The sequence below is a fragment of the Caloenas nicobarica genome, chromosome 33 (assembly GCF_036013445.1).
Source record: "Caloenas nicobarica isolate bCalNic1 chromosome 33, bCalNic1.hap1, whole genome shotgun sequence".
Taxonomy (NCBI): Eukaryota; Metazoa; Chordata; class Aves; order Columbiformes; family Columbidae; genus Caloenas; species Caloenas nicobarica.
Genome location: NC_088277.1, coordinates 181,879 through 203,750, shown reverse-complemented (window position 1 = coordinate 203,750; position 21,872 = coordinate 181,879). Strand labels below are relative to the sequence as shown.

Below are 21,872 nucleotides of genomic sequence, written 5' to 3'. Positions count from 1 at the left end.
CAATAATTTATTTCTTAGGACACAGTGATGGGGGGCCCTCCGTGCGGGGGTAGGGGGGGGGTCACACAGGGCCCCCCCACGGGAACTGGGGGCCCCCCGGGGAGCTGCAGTAATGGAGGAGGCTCTGATGCGCCCCCCGGGGTCTCATATTGGGGGGGAACAGGGAATGCCCCCAGCTCCCCTAGCCTGGCTCAGAAGGGGGGGCACCACCCCTGGGCCCCCCCTTACCCTGGGGCAATTAGTGTTCAATTGTCCCTCTCCCCCCGGGGCGGGGGGGAAGCAGAAGAGTCCTGGCTCCCCTTGTGTTTAGGGGGGAGCCCCAAACTCCCCCTTGCTGGGGGGGCAGAGCCAGACACCCCACCAGACCCCCCCTTTAATAAAGTTAAGGCACTTGAGGAGCAAAAGCCCCAGGTAGGGGGGAACTGGGGGCTGTGCACACCAAGGGGGGGGCAGCACATCCTGGGGGGGTTCTCTTGGTCCAGGGGGGCCTCTTGGTCCAGGGGGGCCCCCCTAAGCAAAGATGTTGGTGATGAAGTCGAGGAAGCGCTTGGCGTATTGCTCGGGGTGCACCGTGGAGATCTCCGCTCCAGCCTGGGGGGGGACAGGGTCAGACCCCCCCAGGACCCTCCCCACCATCACCCATCACCAACCCCCCAAAAACAGGCAGCAGAAGGAAACCCCCCCAGTGCCCCCCCCATCTCCATCCCCTCTCTCTTCCACCCCAACAAGGCTCTAACCACCCCACCTGCCTAAAAAACAAGCGGGACATCCCCTGATAACCCCCCTAAAAATAAGGGGGGGGCCCTTCCTGTCCCCAGTTTGGGGGTGTCCCCCCCTCACCCCGTGTTTGACGGTCTTGGCCGCGTGTGCCGCCTTCTTGCGGGCGTCATACTGGGTGAGGACATCAATCAGCCCCATGAAATACACCTCGCGGCGGGGGGCATCTGTGGCGGGGGACACATGGGAGGGTGTCAGCACTTCCCAGCCCCCCAAAACCCCCCCCCACCCCAAAATCCCCCCCGGCTCACCCTCGGTGCCGCGGAGGGCGTAGACGTCAACGTAGGGGTCGAAGTCGCCGGGGCCGAGGGGGCGGTGGGAGTTGAGGTAACTGCCGATCCCCTCGGGGGAGGTGCCGTAGGAGCCCCCTCCCCAAACTGGGGCCCCCCCCGCCTCGTCACCCCCCCCCGTGATCCCCCCATCATCTTCCTCCACCTCCTCCTCCTCTTCCTGCTCCACCCGCCCCACCTCATGGATGCCCAGGAGGAGACTGTAATCCATGATCTTCAGCTGCACCAGGAACTGCCGGGGGGCAACGAGAGGTTATTTGGGGTTGGGGGGCACCCTGATGGCCCGGGGGGGTGCATCCCCTCCCCATAGCTCCCCAGTTCCCCCACCTCTACATCTCTCTTGAGCTTCTCCATGAATTCCCTCTGGGCCTCCTCGCCCACGTAGACCTTCTCGTTCTTGTTCAAGAAGTCCATGTCCTTCAGGGTGGGCAGGTCCTTGCCCTGGGCGGGGAGTAGCACCCCCCAAAAATATCAATTCAGGGGCATGGGGGCAGATAGGGGTTCCCTAGGAATGAAGGGGACACCCCCAAAGCAGAGGATGTGTGTAGCGGTCAAAGGGTTGGATCTCCTGCGTTGGCCTCGTTAGGGCAACAAGCTAGTGTTATGGGGGGACAGGTAATGAGCTGTTATTTTTGGGGGGGCGTAATGAGGCCTAGAGACCCTCCTCTCAAATCTGGGGGGGTCACAACACCACCCCGACCCCAGTACCTTCTCCTTGTCACTGGCTTCTCGGGACACAAGGGAGCCCTAGAAAGACACGGGTGGGAATCAGAGGTGACAGGAGGTGACAGGGAGGTCCTGTCCCCCATGGGGGGGGTCTCAGGGTTGGGGTGAGGCGGGGGGGGACACCCCGTTACCTTCAAGTCATATTTCCTGTGGACAGGGAGGCGGTGGCTGAACGTGTTCCTCATGACCAGCAGGTAGGTCTCCTCGTTGTCCACGCTCACCCGGTACATCCCCAAAAAGCGGGGCAGCAACGTGCTCCCGTGACACTGCACCACGTACTGGGGGGCAGGGGGACAGGACAGTGACGCTGACACTCCAGAACACGCCGTGACCCCCCCACGGGCCCCCCCGAGCCGTACCTGGTGGTAGTGGGACAGGAGATCGTGGACGTCGGCCACGTCCTCGCTCGAAAGCTCCTTCACCACCAACGTGCGGTCGGACGAGAGGAGGAACCGCCGGTCGCTGCCCTCCCAGTGCGGGGGGCTGCGCGTCAGCGACACCTTTTTTGGAGGGGACACACAATGACGTTGAGCTCGAGGCAGGTCCCCTAAAGCGGGGACAACCCCCCACACCGAGGGGTGTCCCCCCACCTGATAGTCCTGGTCGTCGATGCCGAAGCGTTCGCGGAGGTTGCGGAAGACTTGGGGACAATATTCCTTGAACTTGAAGTGGCTGGGGAGGTTCTCCCTGGGGGTTTTGGGGGGTAAATGTGAGATATCGGGGTTCCCCAATCCGTGGGACCCTCCAGCCCTGTGTCCCCCCCCTCACCGGTTGAAGAGGTGGTTGTTGACCTTGATTTTGGAGCTGGCTTTGAAGTCGTCGGGCAGCAGCATCACGGGCAGCGGGACTTGGCTCAGCTCGTTGATCTGCCGGGGGAGTCGGGTTGGGAACGCCCCAAAACCGGGGACAACCGGGGGCCGTTAACCCCCCGCACTGCAGGGGGTCCCGGGGGGGGCAGTCCCGGTAACGGGGAGGAGCTGGAGGGTTTTGAGGGAGTCCTGGGGGGGGGGCCCCATTACCAGGGTTGAACTTGGGGGTCCCGGTAACGGGGCAGAGCCGAGGGGTCCCGGGGGAGGTCCCGGTAACGGGGAGGAGCCGGTTCCGGTTCAGTAATTTATTTCTCAAAGCTCTGGTGCCCCCCAGCCGGGGGTGGGGGTTTGACGGGCCCCGGTTGTCCCCGCGGTGGGGGGGGGGCCCCGGTGCCCGGCCTCACCTGGTGGTTGACGCCCCAGGCCAGCACGGCCAGGAGCGGGTCGGCGGCCCGGGGCACCTTCACCCGCTGCGGCACGAACCGTTTCTGCTTCTTCTTGGTCTTGGTGCGCGGCGCCGCGGGCCCGCTCGCTGCTGGCGCCGCCGCCGCCATGGCCGCCGCCGCTTCCGCCCGCCCCCACCTGCCCGCTTCCGCCCGCCCCGCCGTGGCGCCGGAAGCCGGAAGCAGCCCGCCGGAAGTTAGGCGAGTGCAGCCCCGCCCGCCGCGCGTGCGCCCTGCGCCCGCAACGACTCGGCGCTCGCTATAGGGGACTTGTGATCCCTATAGGGGCAGTGCGGCCCCTTTAAGGGGTGTGTGTTCCCTATAGGGGATGTGTGAGCCCTATATAGGGTGTGCATGATCTCTATATTGGGTCCGCGATCCCTACAAGGCGTTTGTGCTATAGGAGCTACCTCCCTATAGGATGCTGGGCTTCTCTATAGGCGCGCCCCGTGCTCCCTATAAGGGATACTTGCCCCCTATAGGGGATCGGGCGTTTGCTGTAGGCTGCCATGTGCTCGCTATAGGGGTGCGGTGTGTTCGCTATAGGGGTCCAGCCGGGGAAACTGAGGCTGCGGCGGTAACGTGGGGCGGCCCCGCCCCCCGGCCCTGGCCACGCCCCCCGCCCTGGCCGCGCCCCCCGACCCTGGCCACGCCCCCAGCCCTGGCCACGCCCCCGGCCACGCCCCCGCCGCCGCCAATTCCCCCCGACTCCTCTCAGCATCTCTGACCTTTATTGAGCCGCTCCCCGGGGGGGGCGGGACATGCAGCGTCGAGCGGGGAGGGTGAGGACGGGGAGGGGGGGGCCGGACCCCGAGGGACCTCCCCAAACACACGGGGGGGCGCTGGACCCCCAGTGACCCCCCAAACACGCGTGGGGGGGCACAGAAGGTCCCGGGGAGCTGGGGGGCTGGGCACAGCTGAAGTGTCAAGCGTGGGGACGGGGCGGGGTGCAAGGAGGGGGGGGCTGATCCCACTTGGCGGGGGGGGGACACCCGTATTTTTTTGGGGGGGTCCAGACATTCCTCCAGGTATCGGCTTAAGGCATCTCGAAGCGGCCCCCACGCTGCACCCCCAGCCCCGGCGGGGCCCCCCCTGGAGGGTGGGGGGGTCCGGGGGGCGTGGAGGGGGGCAGGCAGCCCCCCCCATCCGGGGGACGGGTTCCCCCCTCGCCGTGGGTGGGACGGGGCGAGCACGGGGTGGGACACGGAGGTGACACCGGGACATGCGAGCAGAGACGGGTCCGGCGGGACCTGTGGGGGGGACACAGAGTTGGGGGGTGTCAACCCCCCCGCGGGGGTCCCCGAGGGATGGGGGGCTCTGGGGGGCACCCAAGGATTTGGGGGGGACTGCAGAGTGTTGGGGGCACAATGGGGGTCTTAGGGGACCCAGGGGATGGGGGGGGCTCTGGGAGGGCTGGGGGGGTCCCCGATACCTGCGGGGGGGGCATTAGCTGGCCGCTGTCTCCTGGCGCAGGGGGAAGAGCTGCGATTGCTCCTCGGCCTCGCAGGCGCAGGACAGGTCACTCCTTGCGGGGGGACACGGCGGGGGGTCAGCCCGGTCCTGCCCCCCCACCCCTGAGACCCCCCAGCCGCTGAGCCCCCCCGTACCTGTTGTCGTTGATGTCTGTCACATTCCCTGCGAGAAAGAACAGCAGCTCCAGGGGGGTGTGATCGGGACCCTCCCCACACACCCCCATCCCACAAATGGGATCCCCCCATAACCCCCCAAGGGCCCCCCCCTCACCGTTATCCACGTTGAGCTGCTGATAAACGTCCGGGGGGGTGCTGGAGAGCGTGGTGGGGACACTGCCAAAGCTGGGGGGAGCATATGAGGATGGCGGGGGGCAGAGGCCTTGAGACACCCCCCAGGCACTGCTGGCAGCAGGGGGGGTCACCCCCTTCCCCACACCCCTCCATCCCCCCACAAACCCCATGCCCCCCCCCGCCCTGTCCCCAGAATCCCTGTGAGCCCCCCACACCCTGTGCCCCCCCAGTCCCTGCACCCCCCAGCCCCCCTCTTCTGTGCCCCCATGTCCCCCCCCTCTCCTCCAGCATCCCCCTGCACCCTGCCCCTGCACTCCCAGGATCCCCCCAGGATCCCCCCATATCTCCCCGCCTGTGCCCCCCCAGTCTCCGCCCCGCCCCGCACTCACAGGCCCTGGGGGCCGGGCAGGGCCCCCCCCGCGGGGTACCCCTGGAAGAGGCTGTTGGTATAGCTGAGCCCGGGGGGTGACACCGCCGGCACCTGCCCGGGTCGCACCGGCTTGGCTGGGGGGGGAGACACACACGGGGGGGGTGAGGGGCGCTGGCTGGCACCCCGTGCACCCTCAACTCTCCCGGGGTGCAGCCCCCCACCCCTGTATGAGCACCGCAGGGAGTGCCAGGTGCTGCACCCCACCTCGTGCACCCCAAGTGCTGGTTTCCCCGCACCCCAGATTCCTATGCCCACCCTGCACCCCAAATCCCTGTGCTCGCACCCCCTGCACCCCCGGTGTTTGCTACCCCCTGCACCCTTTGCACCCCCTGCACCCCATGTCCCTGTGTCCCCCCGCACCCCGTGCACCCCATGTGTTTGTTACTCCCTGCACCCCAGGTGCCCGCTCCCCGCCCCGTGTTCCCCCCAATCCCGTACCGGTGTGCGCTCCCGTCCCCCCGCCCCGTACCGATGTGCGCTCCGTCCCCCCGCCCCGTACCGATGTGCGCTCCCGTTCCCCCCATCCCGTACCGATGTGCGCTCCCGTTCCCCCCATCCCGTACCGGTGTGCGCTCCGTTCCCCCGCCCCGTACCGGTGTGCGCTCCCGTTCCCCCCATCCCGTACCGATGTGCGCTCCCGTCCCCCCGCCCCGTACCGATGTGCGCTCCGTCCCCCCATCCCGTACCGATGTGCGCTCCCGTCCCCCCGCCCCGTACCGGTGTGCGCTCCGTCCCCCCGCCCCGTACCGGTGTGCGCTCCCGTTCCCCCGCCCCGTACCGGTGTGCGCTCCCGTTCCCCCCATCCCGTACCGGTGTGCGCTCCGTCCCCCCGCCCCGTACCGGTGTGCGCTCCCGTTCCCCCGCCCCGTACCGGTGTGCGCTCCCGTTCCCCCCATCCGGTACCGATGTGCGCTCCGTTCCCCCGCCCCGTACCGATGTGCGCTCCCGTTCCCCCCATCCCGTACCGATGTGCGCTCCCGTTCCCCCCATCCCGTACCGGTGTGCGCTCCCGTTCCCCCCATCCCGTACCGGTGTGCGCTCCCGTTCCCCCCATCCCGTACCGATGTGCGCTCCGTCCCCCCGCCCCGTACCGGTGTGCGCTCCGTCCCCCCATCCCGTACCGATGTGCGCTCCGTCCCCCCGCCCCGTACCGGTGTGCGCTCCGTCCCCCCGCCCCGTACCGATGTGCGCGCTGTGCGCTCTCCGCGCCCCCCGGGCGCCCCCCCGGGCCCGCACGGCCTCCCGGATCCGCTCCACCTCCTGCTGGTAGCGCCGCTTGTCCAGGCGCGCGCCCTCCTTGGCCTCCCTCAGCGCCGCCTCCAGGGCCTGCACGCGCCCAGCCGTAGCGCGCAGCCGCTTCTCCAGCTTCGGAAGCTCGCAGCGCAGGTCTGCATTGTCACGGACCAGCTGCGGGGGGGTCAGCACGGGGACACTCTGAAACCCCGCCGGGTGTGCCCCGGCACCCCCCGGTGCAGCCCCGGCACCCCGCGGTGCGCAGCGCCCGGCAGCAGCCAGCACTCCGGCACCGCCTGCGCCCATTTCTGCAGCTTGGGAAGCTCGCGGCGCAGGTCTGCGTTGGCACGGACCAGCTGCGGGGGGTCAGCACCGCGGGGGGGACACTGACACCCCCCTGGCACTCCCCCGGGTGTGCTCCCGCACCCCCCGGTGCGCAGCACCCAGCAGCACCCATAGGAACCGGCACCCCCGGCAGCCCCTGGGTACCCCCCGATTGGGGTTTTCAACCCCCCGAGCAGCACCCCGGGGGGGTCCCGGCCCCCCCAGCGGTGCCACCGCAGCCACATGCAGCAGTGAGGCTGAAGCTGAGCTGGGGGGAGGGAGCAAGTGGCGGGAGCACCACAGCCAGGCGGGGGGGGCAGCAGGTGGGGGGGGGGCAGGAAAGTGCTGGAGGTCAGGGCAGTGCTCCCCGCCACCGCAAAACTGGGGGGGCCGGGGAAGAGGGGACTTGGGAGGGTCAGTCCCCCTGCCCCACAAGTGTCCTCCCTCGGGGGGGCAGAGTGGGGGGCCCCCCACGCGTGTCCTGTGTGGGTGCTGTGGGGGGGTGGCAGTACCTTGGATACCCAGAGATCCAGCTAGGGAGGAGGCAGAGGGGGGGGCAATAGAGTGGGCATCAGCGTGTGCCCCCCCCGGCCATGCCACCCCCACGGGGGGGCTTTGCACAGGGGGGACACCGGGATGGAGCGGGAGGGGACAGGAAAGCAAGGGGGGCTTGCAATACAGGGGGGCTGGAGTGGGGTGACGGAGTGGGGGGGCCTGGGGGGGTACCGGGGTGGTGACCCCCCCTTGTGCCCTCCCCGCCCACCTGTTTGTGAACCTTTGTAAGCTGCTCCAGGTTGTTCTCAAGAAAGGAAATCTTCTGCTTCTGGGAGTGCAGCCCCCCACTGTCCTCGGGCTCCAGCTCTGCGCTCTGCGGGAGGGCATGGAGGGACCCCCCGCCGGGACGGCCCCCCCGGCACTGCACAGCCGCCCCCGACCCGCCATGGCCCCCCCGACCCGGCACAGCTCCTCCCAACCGCTGATCATCCCCCTTAACCTGCCCCGCCACCCCCAAACCCAGCTCGCACCCCCCCCATGATACTTCCCTGAGACCCCCCCCCGAGACCCCCCAACCTGAGCCAGCCCGCCCCCGCGATGCCCAAGATGGGACTCCCCCCCCAGACTGGGACCCCCAGGCTGGGACACCCCCAATGGGACTCCCCAAATTTTTAACCCCCTCTTTGCCCCCCCATTTTGCCCCCTCCCCTCACTTTCTTGACTCGAGTTGTGACGTCTTGAACAAACAGCTTGCGCAGGTTGTGGAGGGTCTGGAGTTCACGGGCCTGGGGGGGGCGGAGGTGAGGGGGTGCACAGCGACCCCCAAACCCCCCCAGACCTCCCCAGCCCCCCCCAAACCCTCCCCCCACCTACCACAGTCTCCTCCAGCCCCTTCAGGTCCTGCTTGGACTGTTCGTGGCGCTCATGAAGGAATCTGGGGGGAACACGGGGGGGTGACCCCAAGGTGGGGGGTGTCTGGGGGGTGTCGGGGTGCGGGGGACCCCCGGGGGGGCTCACGTGAGCTCCTGCAGGCGGGCGGCCTTGGCGCGCTCCTCCCCCCGCAGCGCCTCGTGCTCGCCCCGCAGCTTCTCCAGCTCCAGCTCCAGCTTCTGGTTCAGGCTGCGGGACGGACGGACGGACAGACAGGCAGTCAGGGGGACGGACGGACCCGCGGGGGCATCCGGGGACAGGGTAAAGGTCAGGGATGGGGTCAGGCTTGAGGTCAAGGTCAGTGATGGGGATGGCGGTACCTGGGGTTGGGGATGGGAACAGGGTCAAGGTTGAGGTCAAGGTCAAGGATGGGGTCAGGGTCAAGGATGGGGACGAGAACGGTTTCTGGGTTGGCGACAGGGCTGGGGCTGGAGTCAGGGCTGGGCTCAGGGTCAGGGTCAGGGTCAGGGTCAAGGTCAAGGTCAAGGCCACTCACTCCCGCAGCTCGTCGATGGTTTTCTGCCGCGCGTTGACCTCGTCCCGCAGCCGCGTCAGCTGCTTGTGCTGCGCCTCACGCTGGCTCTCCAGCTGCAGCGCCAGCGCCTGCGCCCCCCCTCAGCACCCCAACCCCCCCCGGGGTCCCAAAAACCCCCTTGGGGTCCCCAAAACGCCCCCAGGGACGCCAAACCTCCCCTGGGTCCCCAACCCCCCCTGGGGACCCCAAACCCCCCTCAGGTCCCCCAGACTCCCCAGGGATGCCAGCACCCCCAGGGGATCCCACACTCCCCTGGGGTCCCCGATAACCTCCTGGGGATCCCAGCACCCCTCAGGGACCCCAAACCTTCCCCCAGGGTCCCCATAACCCCCTGGGGGCACCAACACCTCCCAGGGACCCCCAGACTCCCCTGGGACCCCCACCCCACCCCCAGGACACCCCACCTGCCATAAGGGCCCCAAAATCCCCCCCTGGGCCCCCTACACCCTTCAGGGACCCCAAAGCCCCCCAGTGCCCCCCGGGGGTGCCCTGCCCCCCCAGTCCCCCCTCACCTTGACCTCGGCCGTGTCGGGGGTCTCATCCTGCTCCCCCTCCTTCCGCGCCTCCCCCTGCGCCGTCTCTGTGGGGTGGAGCTCACGTTGGGGGGACCCCTGGGGACCCCCCAAGTCTCACTGTGACCGCCCCAACCCGCTGAGCCCCCCAAGTTCTGCAGGGCTCTCATCCCCCTGAGCCCCCCACGTTCTGCTGGATACTCATCCTCCTGATCCCCACCTTGCTCCCACGAGGCCCCCAGCCTCCCTGAGCCCCCCAAGTTCTGCTGGACACTCACCCCCCCGAGCCTCCCCGAGCCCCCCAAGTTCTGCTGGACGCTCACCCCCCTGAGCCCCCCAGCCCCCCTGAGCCCCCCACCCTGGGCCTGCAGCCGCGCCAGCTCCTCGCTCAGGGCGTCGTGCGACTCCTCCAGCTGCCGCTTCCTCAGCTCCACCGTCGCCATGTACTCGGTCAGCGAGCGGATCTTGGCCTCGTGCTGCGGGACCCGCCTCAGTCGCTGTCCCCTGCCCAGGGACACGTGCCACCACCCCCCACAACACCCCCGGGGACACCAAGCCATGGGGACACCAAACCATGGGGACAACCACGGGGACACCAATCCACGGGGACACCAAACCATGGGGTCACCAAACCTCAGGGACACCAAACCATGGGGTCACCAAACCATGGGGTCACCCAACCTCAGGGACACCAAACCATGGGGACATCAAACCTCAGAGTCACCTAACCCTGGGGACACCAAACCCTGGGGACACTGAACCCTGGGGCTAACAAACCCTGAGGTTGTCATACCCCAAGGCCACCAGACCATGAGCCACAAAACTCCAGGGACACTAAACCCCAGGGTCACCAAACCCCAGGGTCACCAAACCCTGAGGTCATCAAATCCCAGGACCACCACACCACGGGGCCACAAAACCTTGTGGTCACCACCGTAGTGGTGTCACTCCCGTGAGGTGGCTGGTGGTGGCAGCCACAGGGTCTGTCCCTGTCCGCAGCGCACCTGGGAGATGAGGAGCTGGCAGGAGGACAGCTCGCGGCCGGTCACCTCCATCTTGCGGTGACATTCCACCTGCAGGTTCTCCAGCTGCCGGCACCGCTTCACCACCGACTTCACCTCCGACTTGATCTTGCTGATGTAGAGCCGGGCGACCGTGAACTCCTCCTCGATGGCCCCGCTCACCTCCACGGGCTGCCGGGGACGGCAGGCGGGTCAGTGTGACACGACGTGGTGTGACATGGCATGGGCATGATGTGGCGTTGCGTGGCATGGCACGTTGTGGCGTGGCACAGCGTGGTGTAGCGTGGCATGGTCATGGCAAGGCATGGTGTGGTGTGACATGGCATAGTGTGACATGGCGTGGTGTGACATGACAGGGTCATGGCATGTTGTGGTACATACCACGCACAGGTATGGCACACGGGTATGGCATGGAATGGGCATGGCGCACACATGGGCACGGCAAGGGCACAGTGTGGCACAAGCGTGTGCCGCACATGGGGACAGCACGGGCACGACATGGGGACAGCACGGGCATGACAAAGGGACAGCACGGGCACGACATGGGGACAGCACGGGCATGACAAGGGGACAGCACGGGCACGACATGGGGACAGCACGGGCACGACAAGGGGACAGCACGGGCACAACATGGGGACAGCACGGGCACGACAAAGGGACAGCACAGGCACGAAAAAGGGACAGCACGGGCACGACAAGGGGACAGCACGGGCACAACATGGGGACAGCACGGGCACGACAAAGGGACAGCACAGGCACGAAAAAGGGACAGCACGGGCACGACAAAGGGACAGCACGGGCATGAAAAAGGGACAGCACGGGCACGACAAGGGGACAGCACGGGCATGACAAAGGGACAGCACGGGCATGAAAAAGGGACAGCACGGGCATGAAAAAGGGACAGCACGGGCACGACATGGGGACAGCACGGGCACGACAAGGGGACAGCACGGGCACAAGATGGGGACAGCACGGGCACGACAAAGGGACAGCACGGGCACGAAAAAGGGACAGCACGGGCACAACATGGGGACAGCACGGGCACGACAAAGGGACAGCACGGGCACGAAAAAGGGACAGCACGGGCACAACATGGGGACAGCACGGGCACGACAAAGGGACAGCACAGGCATGAAAAAGGGACAGCACGGGCACGACAAGGGGACAGCACGGGCACAACATGGGGACAGCACGGGCACAACATGGGGACAGCACGGGCATGAAAAAGGGACAGCACGGGCATGACATGGGGACAGCACGGGCATGACATGGGGACAGCACGGGCACGGCACACGTGTGGGTCGGGCCCCCCGCACCCCCTCACCAGCTTGATCTCGCCGTTGCCCACGATGAGGCTGAACTCGCTCAGGTCGCGCATCAGCCCGTTGAGCACCTCGGCCGCGCGGCGCCGCTGCTGCCCCCCCAGCTCCCGCACCCGCGCCAGCTCCGACTCCAGCGACAGCGTCGTGGCCTGCGGGGGGGGACCTGAGCCCCCAAGCCCCCACATGCCCCCACAGCAACCCCACAGCAACCCCCCGCACCCCGAGATCCCGCTCTCAGTCCCCCTGGAGCACCCAGTCTGGCATCCCAGTTCAAGGGGAGTTTCCCAGTTTGGGGTCTGGTTTGGGGGGGGTGTCTCTTTTCTGGCTTGGGGGATTTGCTCTCTGGGGTGTGGTTTGAGGGGTGGGGGTCCCCCTCTTTGTGCTTCCAGTTGAGGAGACACTCTGGGGGTCCCAGTGGTGATCTGAGTAGGGATCCCAGTTGGGTGCCCATGGGAGTTCCCAATGGGGGTCCCAGTTGCAGAGACACTTCGGGGGTCCCAGTGGGCTCCCCAGTAGAAATCCCAACTGGGTTGGAAATTGCGGTTCCCAGTAAGGTCCCAGTGGGGTTCCCAGTTGCAGAGACACTTCGCTGATCCCAGTAAGGTCCCAGTGAAGTTCCCAGTCAAGGACTTGCTTTGGGGGTCCCAGGAGGGCTCCAGTTGGGTGCCCATTGTGTTCCCATAGGGACCCCCGTTGGGTGCCCATTGCGGTTCCCAGCGGGGTACCCTGGGGAATCCCCACCGGGGGGGGTTTTGGGGGTCACCTCGGTGCGGGCCAGCTCGTCGGCCAGGCGGCGGTTATGGCGCCCGGTGTCCTCGGCCTCCTGCGCTTTGCGGTCGTAGCTGCGCGCCAGCTCCTCCAGCGCCGCCAGCACCTCGGCCACCTCGGCGCGCGCCGCCCCGTGCTCGGCTCGCAGGGTGGCCAGCTCCCGCCGCGCCGCATCCCCGCCCCCCCGCGCCGCCGCCAGCACCTGCGGGCGCCCAAAGGCTCAGGGGCGGGGGGCCCAGGGAAGGGACCAGGGGTCCCAAGAGGTCAGGGTGGGGGGAGGGAGTCAGGATGGGGGTCTCAAGGGGTCCCAGAGGGGTCCCAGAGGGTCAGCAGGGTGGGGGGTTCCGGAGGGGTCCCCAGGGGTCCCAAGAGGTCCCAAGGGGTCAGGTTAGGAGTCCCAAGGGATCCCAGGAGGTCAGGGTGGGGGTCCCAGCAGGGTGAGGTTCTGGGGTTCATTCGGAGGTGGGGGGCCATGGGGCCTGGGGGGTGGGGACAGGGGGGCCCCTCACCTCCTCCTGGTCCAGCATCTGCTGCTTGAGCTTCTCCATGATTTGGCTCTGCTGGTTGATCTCGTCATCCTGGGCGGGGTGGGGGGTGAAGAGAGAGTCTCAGGGTCCTGGGGGGTCCCAGCAGGTCTCGATGGGACCCTCAGGAAGGGGGGGAACTTGAGGCGGGGGGTCCCCACCTTGTCATCCAGCTGCTTGTAGAGCTTGCGGATCTCCTCCTCGTACTTGCGCCGCTCCTCCTCCGAGATGCGGATGACGATGGAAGAGCCGTTGTTGTCATCGAGGGGGGTGTCACCGGAGGGTCCCGTCCCCGTCCCTGTCCCCTCGCCCGTCCCCTCGCCCGTCCCGGCCTCCTCCTCGGCCCCGCTCAGCTGCTCCGTCTCTGGCACGGCCTCCCCTGGGGACGGTGCCTCAGTTTCTCCATCCAGTGCTGATGCTGTGGGTTGGGGGGGGATGGGGTCCCCTCCCGGATGCCGGGGTCCCCTCCCGGATGCCGGGGTCCCCCCTCACCGCTCCGCCAGCGGCTCAGCTCAGCCTCCAGCCTGGCGATGGTCTCCTTGAGCGCCTTGTTCTTCTCTTTCTCCTTCTCGTACTTCTTCTTCCACTGCTCGGCCGTCAGCTCCAGGTTCACGGATGCCGTGTTCTTGATGGTCTTGGCCCTGGATTGAGGGGGGACCCCTCAACCACAACCCCCGCTTTGCAGGGACCCCTCCTGATGTGCCCATCAGAGTGACCCAGGGCTTGGGACCCCCCGGTGCAGCCCCCACCATGGGAAATGTTCAATGTGGGGGGAGCAGGGTTGTCGTGATGCATGGGGTGCAGTTGGGGTGAAATTGGGGTGCAGTTGAGTGCAACAGGTCCATGGTGTGTAGCTGGGGTGCAACGGATGCTCTTGGGGCACAGTGGGTGCAGTTGGGGTGAAACTGGGGTGCATTGGGTCCATGGGGTTTAGCTGGAGTGCAATGGATGTTGTTGGGGTGCATGGGGTACATTTGGGGTGCAGTTGAGGGTGGCTGTTGGGGTGCATGGGATGCTGTTAGGGTATAGTTGGGGTGCAACGGGTGCATGGGATGCAGCTGGGGTGCACAGGGTACAGCTGGGGTACAATGGGTGTATGGGGTGCATAAGGGTGCAGTGGAGGTGCAATGGGTGCATGGGGTGCAGTTGGGGTGCAGCTGGGGTTCAGTGGGTGCATAAGGGTGCATGGGATGCAGTTGGGGTGCACAGGGTGCAGTTGGGGTGCAGCTGAGGTGCAGAAGGGCGCAGGGGCACCCCGACCCCCCCGGCCCCCCTACCTCTGCCCGAACATGAGGGTGGACTTGGTCTCGGCGTCGTTGTAGCTGGAGGGGGAGCAGCAGATGAACATGGTGGTGCGGCAGTTCCCCCCCAGCGAGTCCTGCAGGATCCGCGTCATCTTGCTGTCCCGGTACGGCACGTACGCCTTCTGCAGGGGGAGGGGACACGGGGGGGCTCAGCGGGGTGTTCCCCAGCGCCAGGCACCCCGGGGCGGGCAGAGGGGACACTCACCGTGCCCTCGGCCAGCGCTGAGATGACGTTGCCCAATGCCGAGAGCGACTTGTTGATGTTCTTGGCCTCGTCCAACACGGCGCCCTCAGCCCCCGTCTTGCTGACCTGGGGGGGGTGGGCAGATCAGAGACCACCCTGTGGGGACACCCCTACCCTGGGGACACCTCCAGCCCAGGGACACCCCCCGAGACCCCCAAACCCAAGGATGCCACCAGCCAGTAGACCCCAAATCCAGAGCCTCTTCATTCAAAGACCCCCCGTGACCCCCCAGTCCCACATCCCCCAGCCCAGGGTCCCCCAAAGACCCCCTTATCCCAGCCCCCCCGGTTTGGGGGTCCCCCCGACCTTCTCGCTCCCCGCCAGATCCACCAGGTAGAGCTTCCCGCTGAGCTTCTGCTCCGTCTCCACGTTCTCCTGCTTGATGTTGATGAGGAAGATGCTGTGGCTGCGGGAGCTGTGCTCGTTCATGTCTGCAGGATGGGGAGAGGCTGCACACCCCGGGACCCCCCCAGGAGCCCCCCAAACCCCCTGGGACCTCCCCAGCACCCCACAGACCCCACAGTGTCCCCAGGGATCCCCCACAGCACCTCAGGGACACTATAGAACCCCAAGGACCCCCATGGCACCCCAGGGATCCTCCAGCACCCCAGAGACCCCCATAATGTCCCAGGGACCCTATAGAGCACCCCAAGAACCCCCATGTTGTCCCAATGACCCCACAGCACCCCAGGAACCCCCAGAATACCCTAATGACCCCCACAACACCCCAGGAACCCCCATGGCACCCCAAGGACCCCTCCAGGTCCCCCAGCACCCCAGGGACCCCAATCCCAGCCCAGGCACCCCCCCAGGTGCACAGCAGGGCCCACCACCCCCCAGCCCCGCACCCCCACATCCCTGCCCCCGCCATGTCCCCCCCCGTGTCCCCAGGAGCTCACTGGTGACAGCCACATGCCGGTTGGACTTCCCCTCGTCGATGACATCCAGAATCTCTTCAGGGCTGGAGACGAAGCGCTCGGTGCAGCCCTGGGGGGGTGGGGGGGGCGGTAAGACCCCAGGTCCCCTCGGGGGGTGTCCCTTGGGGTGTGTGTGTGTGTCCCAAAACAAGGGACCCTGCGGTTCCCTCCTCACCTTGACGTAGGGAACACGGTTCTTGTCCTCGTGCACCGACAGGTTGGTCTTGGTCACTTGGGGGTGAACACGGGGTGAGGGGGCTGGGACCCCCCCCAAATGCCCTAGAAGCTCCCAGTGCTTCCCAGTGCTCCCCAGGACCCACCCAGCGTCTCCCAGTATCCCCCCACTCACTGTCCAGCAGGTCCCGGATCTTGTCCAGATAAATTTCAAAGTAAGAAACCTGTCAAGAGGGAATTGGGAAGGGAGGGGGGTGTCAGGGTGTGTGGGGGGGGTCAGGACCCCACCTCCCACACCTCCCAGTCCCCACCTTGATGTGGAACTCCAGGTTCTCGTCCATGGAGTAGATGTGGTTGAAGATGTCCTGGGCGATGCGGGGGATGATGCCCATCTGCTGCGGGTCATGCAGTTTGCCCTGGGGGGGTGTGGAGGGGGGGTGAGCACCCAGCGGGGTGCCAGGACCCAGGGGGTGCTGCCCCCCCACAAAACCCCCCTGGCCCCCTCACCTCCATGGTGTGGGTCTTGCCTGACGACGTCTGCCCGTAGGCAAAGATGGTCCCGTTGTACCCGGCCAGCACATCTAGGGGGTGGGTGAGGGTGGGCAGGGACCCCCAGGGCCCCCCAAACCCAGAGAGACACCCCAGGACCCCCCCAAACCCCCAGGGATCCCCGAGGACTCCCTGACCCCCCCCCCAAGTCACCTGAGGTCACCTTCGAGACCCCCCCCCCAAGGACCCTTGAGACCTCACAGACCCCCTCAGAACCCCTGGAGATTGCAGTGACTCCCCCCACCCAAAAAAAAAAAAATTCTACAGGGACCCCCAAGACCTCCTGGACACCCCCCATCTCCCCCTGCCAGGGTCACCCCCCAAGTTGCCCCTGTCACCTCCCAGCACCCTCCAATGTCCCCAGGGATCTGGGGGTCCCAGCGGGGGGAGTCTCCCAGCTCTGCCCCCCCAGGCCCCCCCCAAACCCTCACCCTTGACGATCTGCATGGCGCAGGCATGATAAACCTGCTCCTGCGTGGTGTTGGGGGGGAAGACGCGGTCGAAGACATAGGGTTTGCCCTGGGCGGGGGGGGACACAAGACAAGGGGGGGTCAGAGGCCAGGAGAGACCCCCCTGCAAGGTGCTGGGGGTTGTGGCAGCCTCAGGGCGTGGGGGGACCAGTAAGTTCCAGTGAATCCCAGTAAGGGAGGTGGGGGTTGCAGGGTGGGGGGGTCTCACACAGCTCTGATCCCATCGTACCCTCGCCAGCCCCTCCCGAAAGCCCCACAGACCCCCATGCCCGGAGACCCCTGTCCCCCCACCCAGAGACCCCCAGCCTCCCCCAGACCCCCATAGCCCCTCATAGCCCCCCATAAATTCCCACAGACCCTCTCAGCCCCCCCATAGACCCCCCCCCCCCCGACCCTCCCCCCGGGAGCTGTCCAGGCCCCGGTGCTGAACCGCCGCAGCCACCGCGGGGACAGCGGGACACGGGGACACACGGACAGGGGGACACACGGGGACAGGCGGCGACAGCAACGCCCCCCCCCTCCCGCAACCGCCGCAGCGACGGCGCAGGCACAATCGCACCCCCGCCCCGCGCACCCCCCATCCCCCGCAGAACCTCCCACCCCACGCAATCCCGCCCCACGCACCCCCCCACTCGCGACCCCCCCCACTCACACCCCCTCACCCCACGCGCACTCCCCCCGCAACACCCCGCATTGCGCCGGCACCACCGCACAGCGACACGACGCCACCCACGGAGCACCCCCCGCCTCGCTACCCCCCCACCCCAAGGACCCCCGCACCTTCCCCGGGCTCCCCCCCATCACGAGCGGGGAGGTCTAGGCCGGGCGGGGCCCCGCGTGCAGGAGAAGCCCCCGAAACCCGACCCCGTGCAAGGTGGTGTCTGGGGGGGGCGTTATATTAGGGGGCTTGGTTGCACTCCCTGAGCCCCCCCCAGCTTCACCCCTTAACAAAGGGCCGGGCTGCAGTTGGGGGGGGGGGTGGGGGCAGGATCTGCGGCAAACATCCCCCCGCCCCGGGGCCCGATCGCGGCCCCCCCGGGGGTCAGGGCGTCTCCGCTCATTGTAAACAACACCCCCCACCCCGGCACTGGGCCAGACTGGCGGAAACTGGGAGGATCCTTAGAAAAGGAATGGGGGGGGCGGTAAGGGAGGGGCATGCGGGGGGAGGGCAGGGGAAACGCCCCGGGGGGCACAGGGGAGCTACCGGCCACACCCAAGTGATCCCCCCCAAAACAGGCCGTGCCCCCCCAATTGACTGTCACCCCCCCATGCCTGTTATCCCTCAACACGGCTCTTCCCCCCCACCATCCCCGAGATTTGGGGGGGGGTCCCCGTGCCCCCCTCTGCACTCACCCCCACCACGACGCTGTCGTCGCCCTGGAAGACGGGCAGGAACTTGTCCCCCCGCAGGATCTCGGCCTGGTTGAGGGGCCGGAACCGGCACAGGACCTTGATGCTGCACTCGGTGCTGGGCTCGGCCATTTTGGGGGGGCCGGGGAAGCAGCGAGAAGAGTTTGGGGAGCGGCTGGAGAGGCCCAAGGGTACCTGAGATTGTGGGGTGTCACCCGGGGATGCAGGTGGTACCCGAGGATGCTTCTGGCAACCTAAGGGTCAAGCGGTACCCAGGGATGCGGGATGATGCTCAGGGATGCAGGACGCTGCCCAGAGGTGTCAGGTGATACCCAGGGATGCTGGGTGGTACCCAAGGATGCAGGATGCTGCTCAGAGATGCAGGATGCTGCCCAGAGATGCTGAATGGTACCCAGGCACACAAGATGCTCTCAGGGATGCAGGATGCTGCCCAGAGATGCCGGGTGGTACCCAGAGATGCAGGACGCTCTCAGGGATGCAGGGTGCTGCCCAGAGATGCCGGGTGGTACCCAGGGACGCAGGATGCTCTCAGGGATGCAGGATGCGGGAGGGAGGGCGGCGCCGCGGGGGGGGGATGCTCCGCAGCGCTCCTGCTGCCCCCTGCTCCAGTGACCGCGCTGCTGTCGCCACTGCAGCCCCGGTACCGGCTGAGGGGGGGGAGAGGCCGCCCCCCGCACGCACACACACCCCACCTCCGTGTTAAGGTGGAGCTGCCCGCCGCTCTTAAGGTGGACGGAGATGGAGGGTGCGGGGGCCGCCCGGCGGTGGGAACCGTCCCCCCAAACTGCTGATTCATTGCGGGGGTGGGGGGGACAAGAGGGTAACGACCCTGTCCCGGCTAGGGGGGGGTCGGCGCAGGGCCAGTTCCCCTCCCCCTCCCTCTCAAGTCCCCTCCCCCACCCGGGCAGCCAGCAGTCCTGACTCATCCCGCCCCCCGCGCCGTGTCCTCGGCGGCCCTGCCCAGCCTGGGGGGGGCAGGGACGCGCAGTCAGGGGCCACCGAGCCCCTCCTCCCGTGACCCCCCCAAAACACGCCGGGGTGCCTGCGCGGAGCTCACCCCGGGGACACTCCCACGGGAGAGAGGGGACGGCCCCCGTGCGACCGAACCCGTGTGTCCCCCCCCGTGTCACCCAGCCCGTGTCCCCCCCGTGCGACCGAACACGTGTGTCCCCCCCGTGTCACCCAGCCCGTGTCCCCCCCGTGCGACCGAACCCGTGTGTCCCCCCGTGTCACCCAGCCCGTGTCCCCCCCGTGCGACCGAACCCGTGTGTCCCCCCCCGTGTCACCCAGCCCGTGTCCCCCCACGCTCGTGCCCTCCCCGCGTTTTCCCGCCGCGCCCTCCCCGCGCCGGCCCCGCCCCCGCGCCGGCCCCGCCCCCGCGCCGGCCCCGCCCCCGCGCCGGCCCCGCCCCTCCCGGTGCTCTCGCGAGACCCGCGCGGACCCGGCGGCGCCTCCGGGCTCCCGTTACCGACCCCCGTTACCGACCCCCGTTACCGACCCCCAGTACCGACTGTGCCCTTACCAGGCCCGCTGCTGCCTCCCCGTTACCGCCCCCCGCCGCCGTCCCACCTCTTACCCCTCTCCCGTTACCGGCCCCGTTACCGCCCCCTGGCCATGGCCGACCCCAAATACGCCGACCTGCCCGGCATTGTGAGTGGGGGGTCGGGAGGGTCTTGGGGAGAACGAGGGGGGGTCAGAGGGGGTCGGGGGGGCTGGGTCAGTAACTGGGGGGGCTTGGGGGTGTCGGGAATAGCAGGTGTTGGGAGGGCCCTGGGGGGGATCGGAGGCGTTTGGGGTGTGGGGGGTGTTTGGGGTGTGGGGGGTGTTTGGGGTGTCCGGGGGGTGTTTGGGGTGTCGGGGGGTGTTTGGGGTGTCCGGGGGGTGTTTGGGGTGTGGGGGGTGTTTGGGGTGTCCGGGGGGTGTTTGGGGTGTGGGGGGTGTTTGGGGTGTGGGGGGTCCCCGGGGTGTCAGAGCGCATCATGGGTGTCCAGAGGGACACGGGGTCTGGGCGGGGGGCGGTGGCTGCTGCGGGCGTCCAGAGCTTTTTTTGGGGGCGGTTTGCAGGTATTTGATGATAAATGGGTGATGAATAGAGTGGGGGTGTCACCTTTTGTCCCCAAGGCCAGGAACGAACCCGACGTCTACGAGACCAGCGACCTCCCCGAGGACGACCAGGCCGAGTTCGAGGCGGTGAGGCCTCACCGGGGGGGCCACCAACCGCCCCGTCCCCCCCGTCCCGCAGCGGGACCGGGGAACAGCTCCTGTCCCCACAGTCCCGTGTCCCCTGTCCCCGGGCTGGCAGCGCATGGGGGACAAGGAGGGGGGGCTGCTGGGGGGGGTCACCCCCCCAAAGTGGAGTTGGGGTCCCACAGACCAGCCCCATCGTGCCCAGGTCGTGGGGGTGACCCTGGGGACGTGTCCCCAAGGCTGGCACGGCACAAGGGGTGACATTGCGGGGGGGCCGGGGGGGTTGTGTGGTGACCCCCCCAGCTCTGCCGGTGATGGGGGGGAGCCCGGGGGAAAGACCCGGCTTGTCCCCACGGTGCCACCAGCGTCTGGGGGGGACGCGGGTGCCCCACGTGGTGACATGGTCACACCAACCCTGTGTGCCCCCCAGTTCTGAGCGAGGGGCGCAGCGACCCCTGGTGAGAGCTGGGGCAGCGGGATGGACTGAAACGGGATGTTTTCACCCCAAAGTTGCCCCCCCATCAGGCCTTGGTGACACTGAAACAGTGTCCCCAAGCATCAAGCAGTGCCCCCCCCTGCCCCATGCAGCCTGGGGTGCAAGAGATAATTGGTTGTTGGGGGTTTTAATTGCTGGATAATTAGTTGTTGGGGGTTTAATTGCTGGATAATTGGTTGGGGGGGGGTTAATTGCTGGGTAATTGGTGTTGGGGGGGGTTAATTGCTGTCACCTCCTGGTTGTGTTGCTGGCACTGGACTGACCTGCATTTCCCCCTCCCCGCTTTGCCCCCCCCCGGACACTAGTTTGCACAAGTAAGGCCCGTTCTGGTTCCGCATGCTGGTTTTGGGAGGACTTTTGCATGCAGGGCGGGGTCCAGAGCCACCACTTGTCACCGTGTCCCCCTGTCCTGGCTGTGGGTCACCCGCCGTGGCGGGGGGAGAGGGCTGCGCTGAGCCCCCCGTCCCTGCTGCCTGTGCCCCCCCCAGTGATGGATATCGCGGTTTTGTCCCCCCACAATGTCTCCTCCCACCCCGGGAGGTCTGGGGACATTGGGGCTGCTCCGGGGGGGCCCAGGCTCTGCTTAACCCCCCCCTCCCGGGGGAAAAGAAAAGCTGGTTATGGGGGGGGCCCAGCTGTGTCACCCCCCAGCTGCGGCCGCATCCTCCTGCGCGTCCTCTGGACACTGTGACCCCCCCCATGGTGCCCCCAGGTGTCCCCAGGTGTCCTGGGGTGCTGGGGGGGGTCCAGCTGTCCCCAGTGCTGCTTTGTCCCTGTGCTGGCAGCCCCCCCGTTGTGGTCCCCCCCCACGCCATCCCGGGGCCACCCGAGGACATGGGTGACATCCCCACACGTGGGACGAACCTTCTAACGCCGTTTTTGTCTCTTTCTCCCCCAATTTCCTCCTAATTTTCTCACCTCTGGGAAACACAAGGAGCTGGTAAGAGCCCCAGAACCGCTGCCCCCACAAGCCGGGCGGCCCCACCGCCGCTGTCACCCCCTTTTTGTCCCCATGCAGTGCGCCAGGGCTCCCCAAAACCATGCTGGGGACGGAGAGGGGCTGCGGGGTGGGGGGGTCCTTTGGGTGCAGGTCAGGCCCCCCCGGCTGGTCGTGGGGTGTCAAACCTCGGGGGTGTCACCCTGGAGGGGCTGATGACCCCACCGGTCCCTTGGGGACGATGTCCCCTTGGGGACGTGCCATGTCCCAGACAAGCCGCCGCTGGGGTCTGTCCCTGCGTGTCAGTCCTGGGGGGGCTG

The 21,872-nt window shown here is 67.6% G+C and overlaps 3 protein-coding genes across 4 annotated transcripts in view; 1 reads left to right on the top strand and 2 right to left on the bottom strand.

Annotated features, from left to right (window-relative positions):
- Positions 1 to 3,177, bottom strand: PIP4K2C (phosphatidylinositol-5-phosphate 4-kinase type 2 gamma). The gene is made up of 10 exons (XM_065654355.1): positions 3,007 to 3,177; positions 2,562 to 2,659; positions 2,384 to 2,480; positions 2,153 to 2,293; positions 1,925 to 2,071; positions 1,776 to 1,814; positions 1,395 to 1,508; positions 1,029 to 1,299; positions 841 to 944; positions 1 to 591 (listed from the first exon to the last, which is right to left on the bottom strand). The coding sequence occupies exons 1-10, from the start codon at positions 3,154 to 3,156 to the stop codon at positions 511 to 513; spliced, it is 1,242 nt and encodes a 413-aa protein (XP_065510427.1). The 5' UTR covers positions 3,157 to 3,177; the 3' UTR covers positions 1 to 510.
- The window catches only part of LOC136000424 (dynactin subunit 2-like), a 35,325-nt gene that overhangs the window by 10,809 nt on the left and 2,644 nt on the right, over positions 1 to 21,872 (top strand). Inside the window, exons 1-2 of one of the 2 annotated variants that reach the window (XM_065654210.1) lie at positions 19,385 to 19,582; positions 20,054 to 20,122. The exons of the other annotated variant lie outside the window; for it this stretch is intronic. Of the exons in view, the coding sequence (XP_065510282.1) occupies positions 19,547 to 19,582; positions 20,054 to 20,122 (105 nt within the window). The 5' untranslated portion in view covers positions 19,385 to 19,546. Of the gene's footprint in view, positions 1 to 19,384; positions 19,583 to 20,053; positions 20,123 to 21,872 lie in introns of those variants that run through there. 2 annotated transcript variants of the gene reach the window in all.
- KIF5A (kinesin family member 5A) lies at positions 4,219 to 21,674 on the bottom strand. The gene is made up of 30 exons (XM_065654205.1): positions 21,656 to 21,674; positions 17,915 to 18,048; positions 16,523 to 16,610; positions 16,050 to 16,123; positions 15,854 to 15,958; positions 15,718 to 15,766; positions 15,544 to 15,599; positions 15,351 to 15,438; positions 14,758 to 14,882; positions 14,413 to 14,517; positions 14,181 to 14,329; positions 13,396 to 13,544; positions 13,065 to 13,282; positions 12,889 to 12,957; positions 12,375 to 12,581; positions 11,614 to 11,760; positions 10,272 to 10,460; positions 9,626 to 9,743; positions 9,268 to 9,335; positions 8,717 to 8,823; positions 8,308 to 8,409; positions 8,164 to 8,224; positions 8,004 to 8,075; positions 7,559 to 7,663; positions 6,420 to 6,645; positions 5,198 to 5,312; positions 4,789 to 4,859; positions 4,653 to 4,680; positions 4,478 to 4,570; positions 4,219 to 4,295 (listed from the first exon to the last, which is right to left on the bottom strand). Exons 2-29 carry the CDS (start codon positions 18,041 to 18,043, stop codon positions 4,492 to 4,494), a joined length of 3,099 nt encoding a protein of 1,032 aa, XP_065510277.1. The 5' UTR covers positions 18,044 to 18,048; positions 21,656 to 21,674; the 3' UTR covers positions 4,219 to 4,295; positions 4,478 to 4,491.

What these genes read in the sequence shown, in the direction of transcription:
- PIP4K2C (XM_065654355.1), bottom strand. Translation starts at nt 3,156, where the DNA reads ATGGCGGCGGCGGCGCCAGCAGCGAGCGGGCCCGCGGCGCCGCGCACC. An exon ending in AGCTCAAGAGAGATGTAGAG is followed by an intron (nt 1,300 to 1,394) that starts GTGGGGGAACTG and finishes GCCCCCCGGCAG; the next exon opens with TTCCTGGTGCAGCTGAAGAT. An exon ending in CGCCCTCCGCGGCACCGAGG is followed by an intron (nt 945 to 1,028) that starts GTGAGCCGGGGG and finishes CCCCCGCCACAG; the next exon opens with ATGCCCCCCGCCGCGAGGTG.
- KIF5A (XM_065654205.1), bottom strand. Translation starts at nt 18,043, where the DNA reads ATGGCCGAGCCCAGCACCGAGTGCAGCATCAAGGTCCTGTGCCGGTTC. An exon ending in ACGACAGCGTCGTGGTGGGG is followed by an intron (nt 16,611 to 17,914) that starts GTGAGTGCAGAG and finishes CCCCCCGCCCAG; the next exon opens with GGCAAACCCTATGTCTTCGA. An exon ending in GGCGCGGCTGCAGGCCCAGG is followed by an intron (nt 9,336 to 9,625) that starts GTGGGGGGCTCA and finishes TCCACCCCACAG; the next exon opens with AGACGGCGCAGGGGGAGGCG.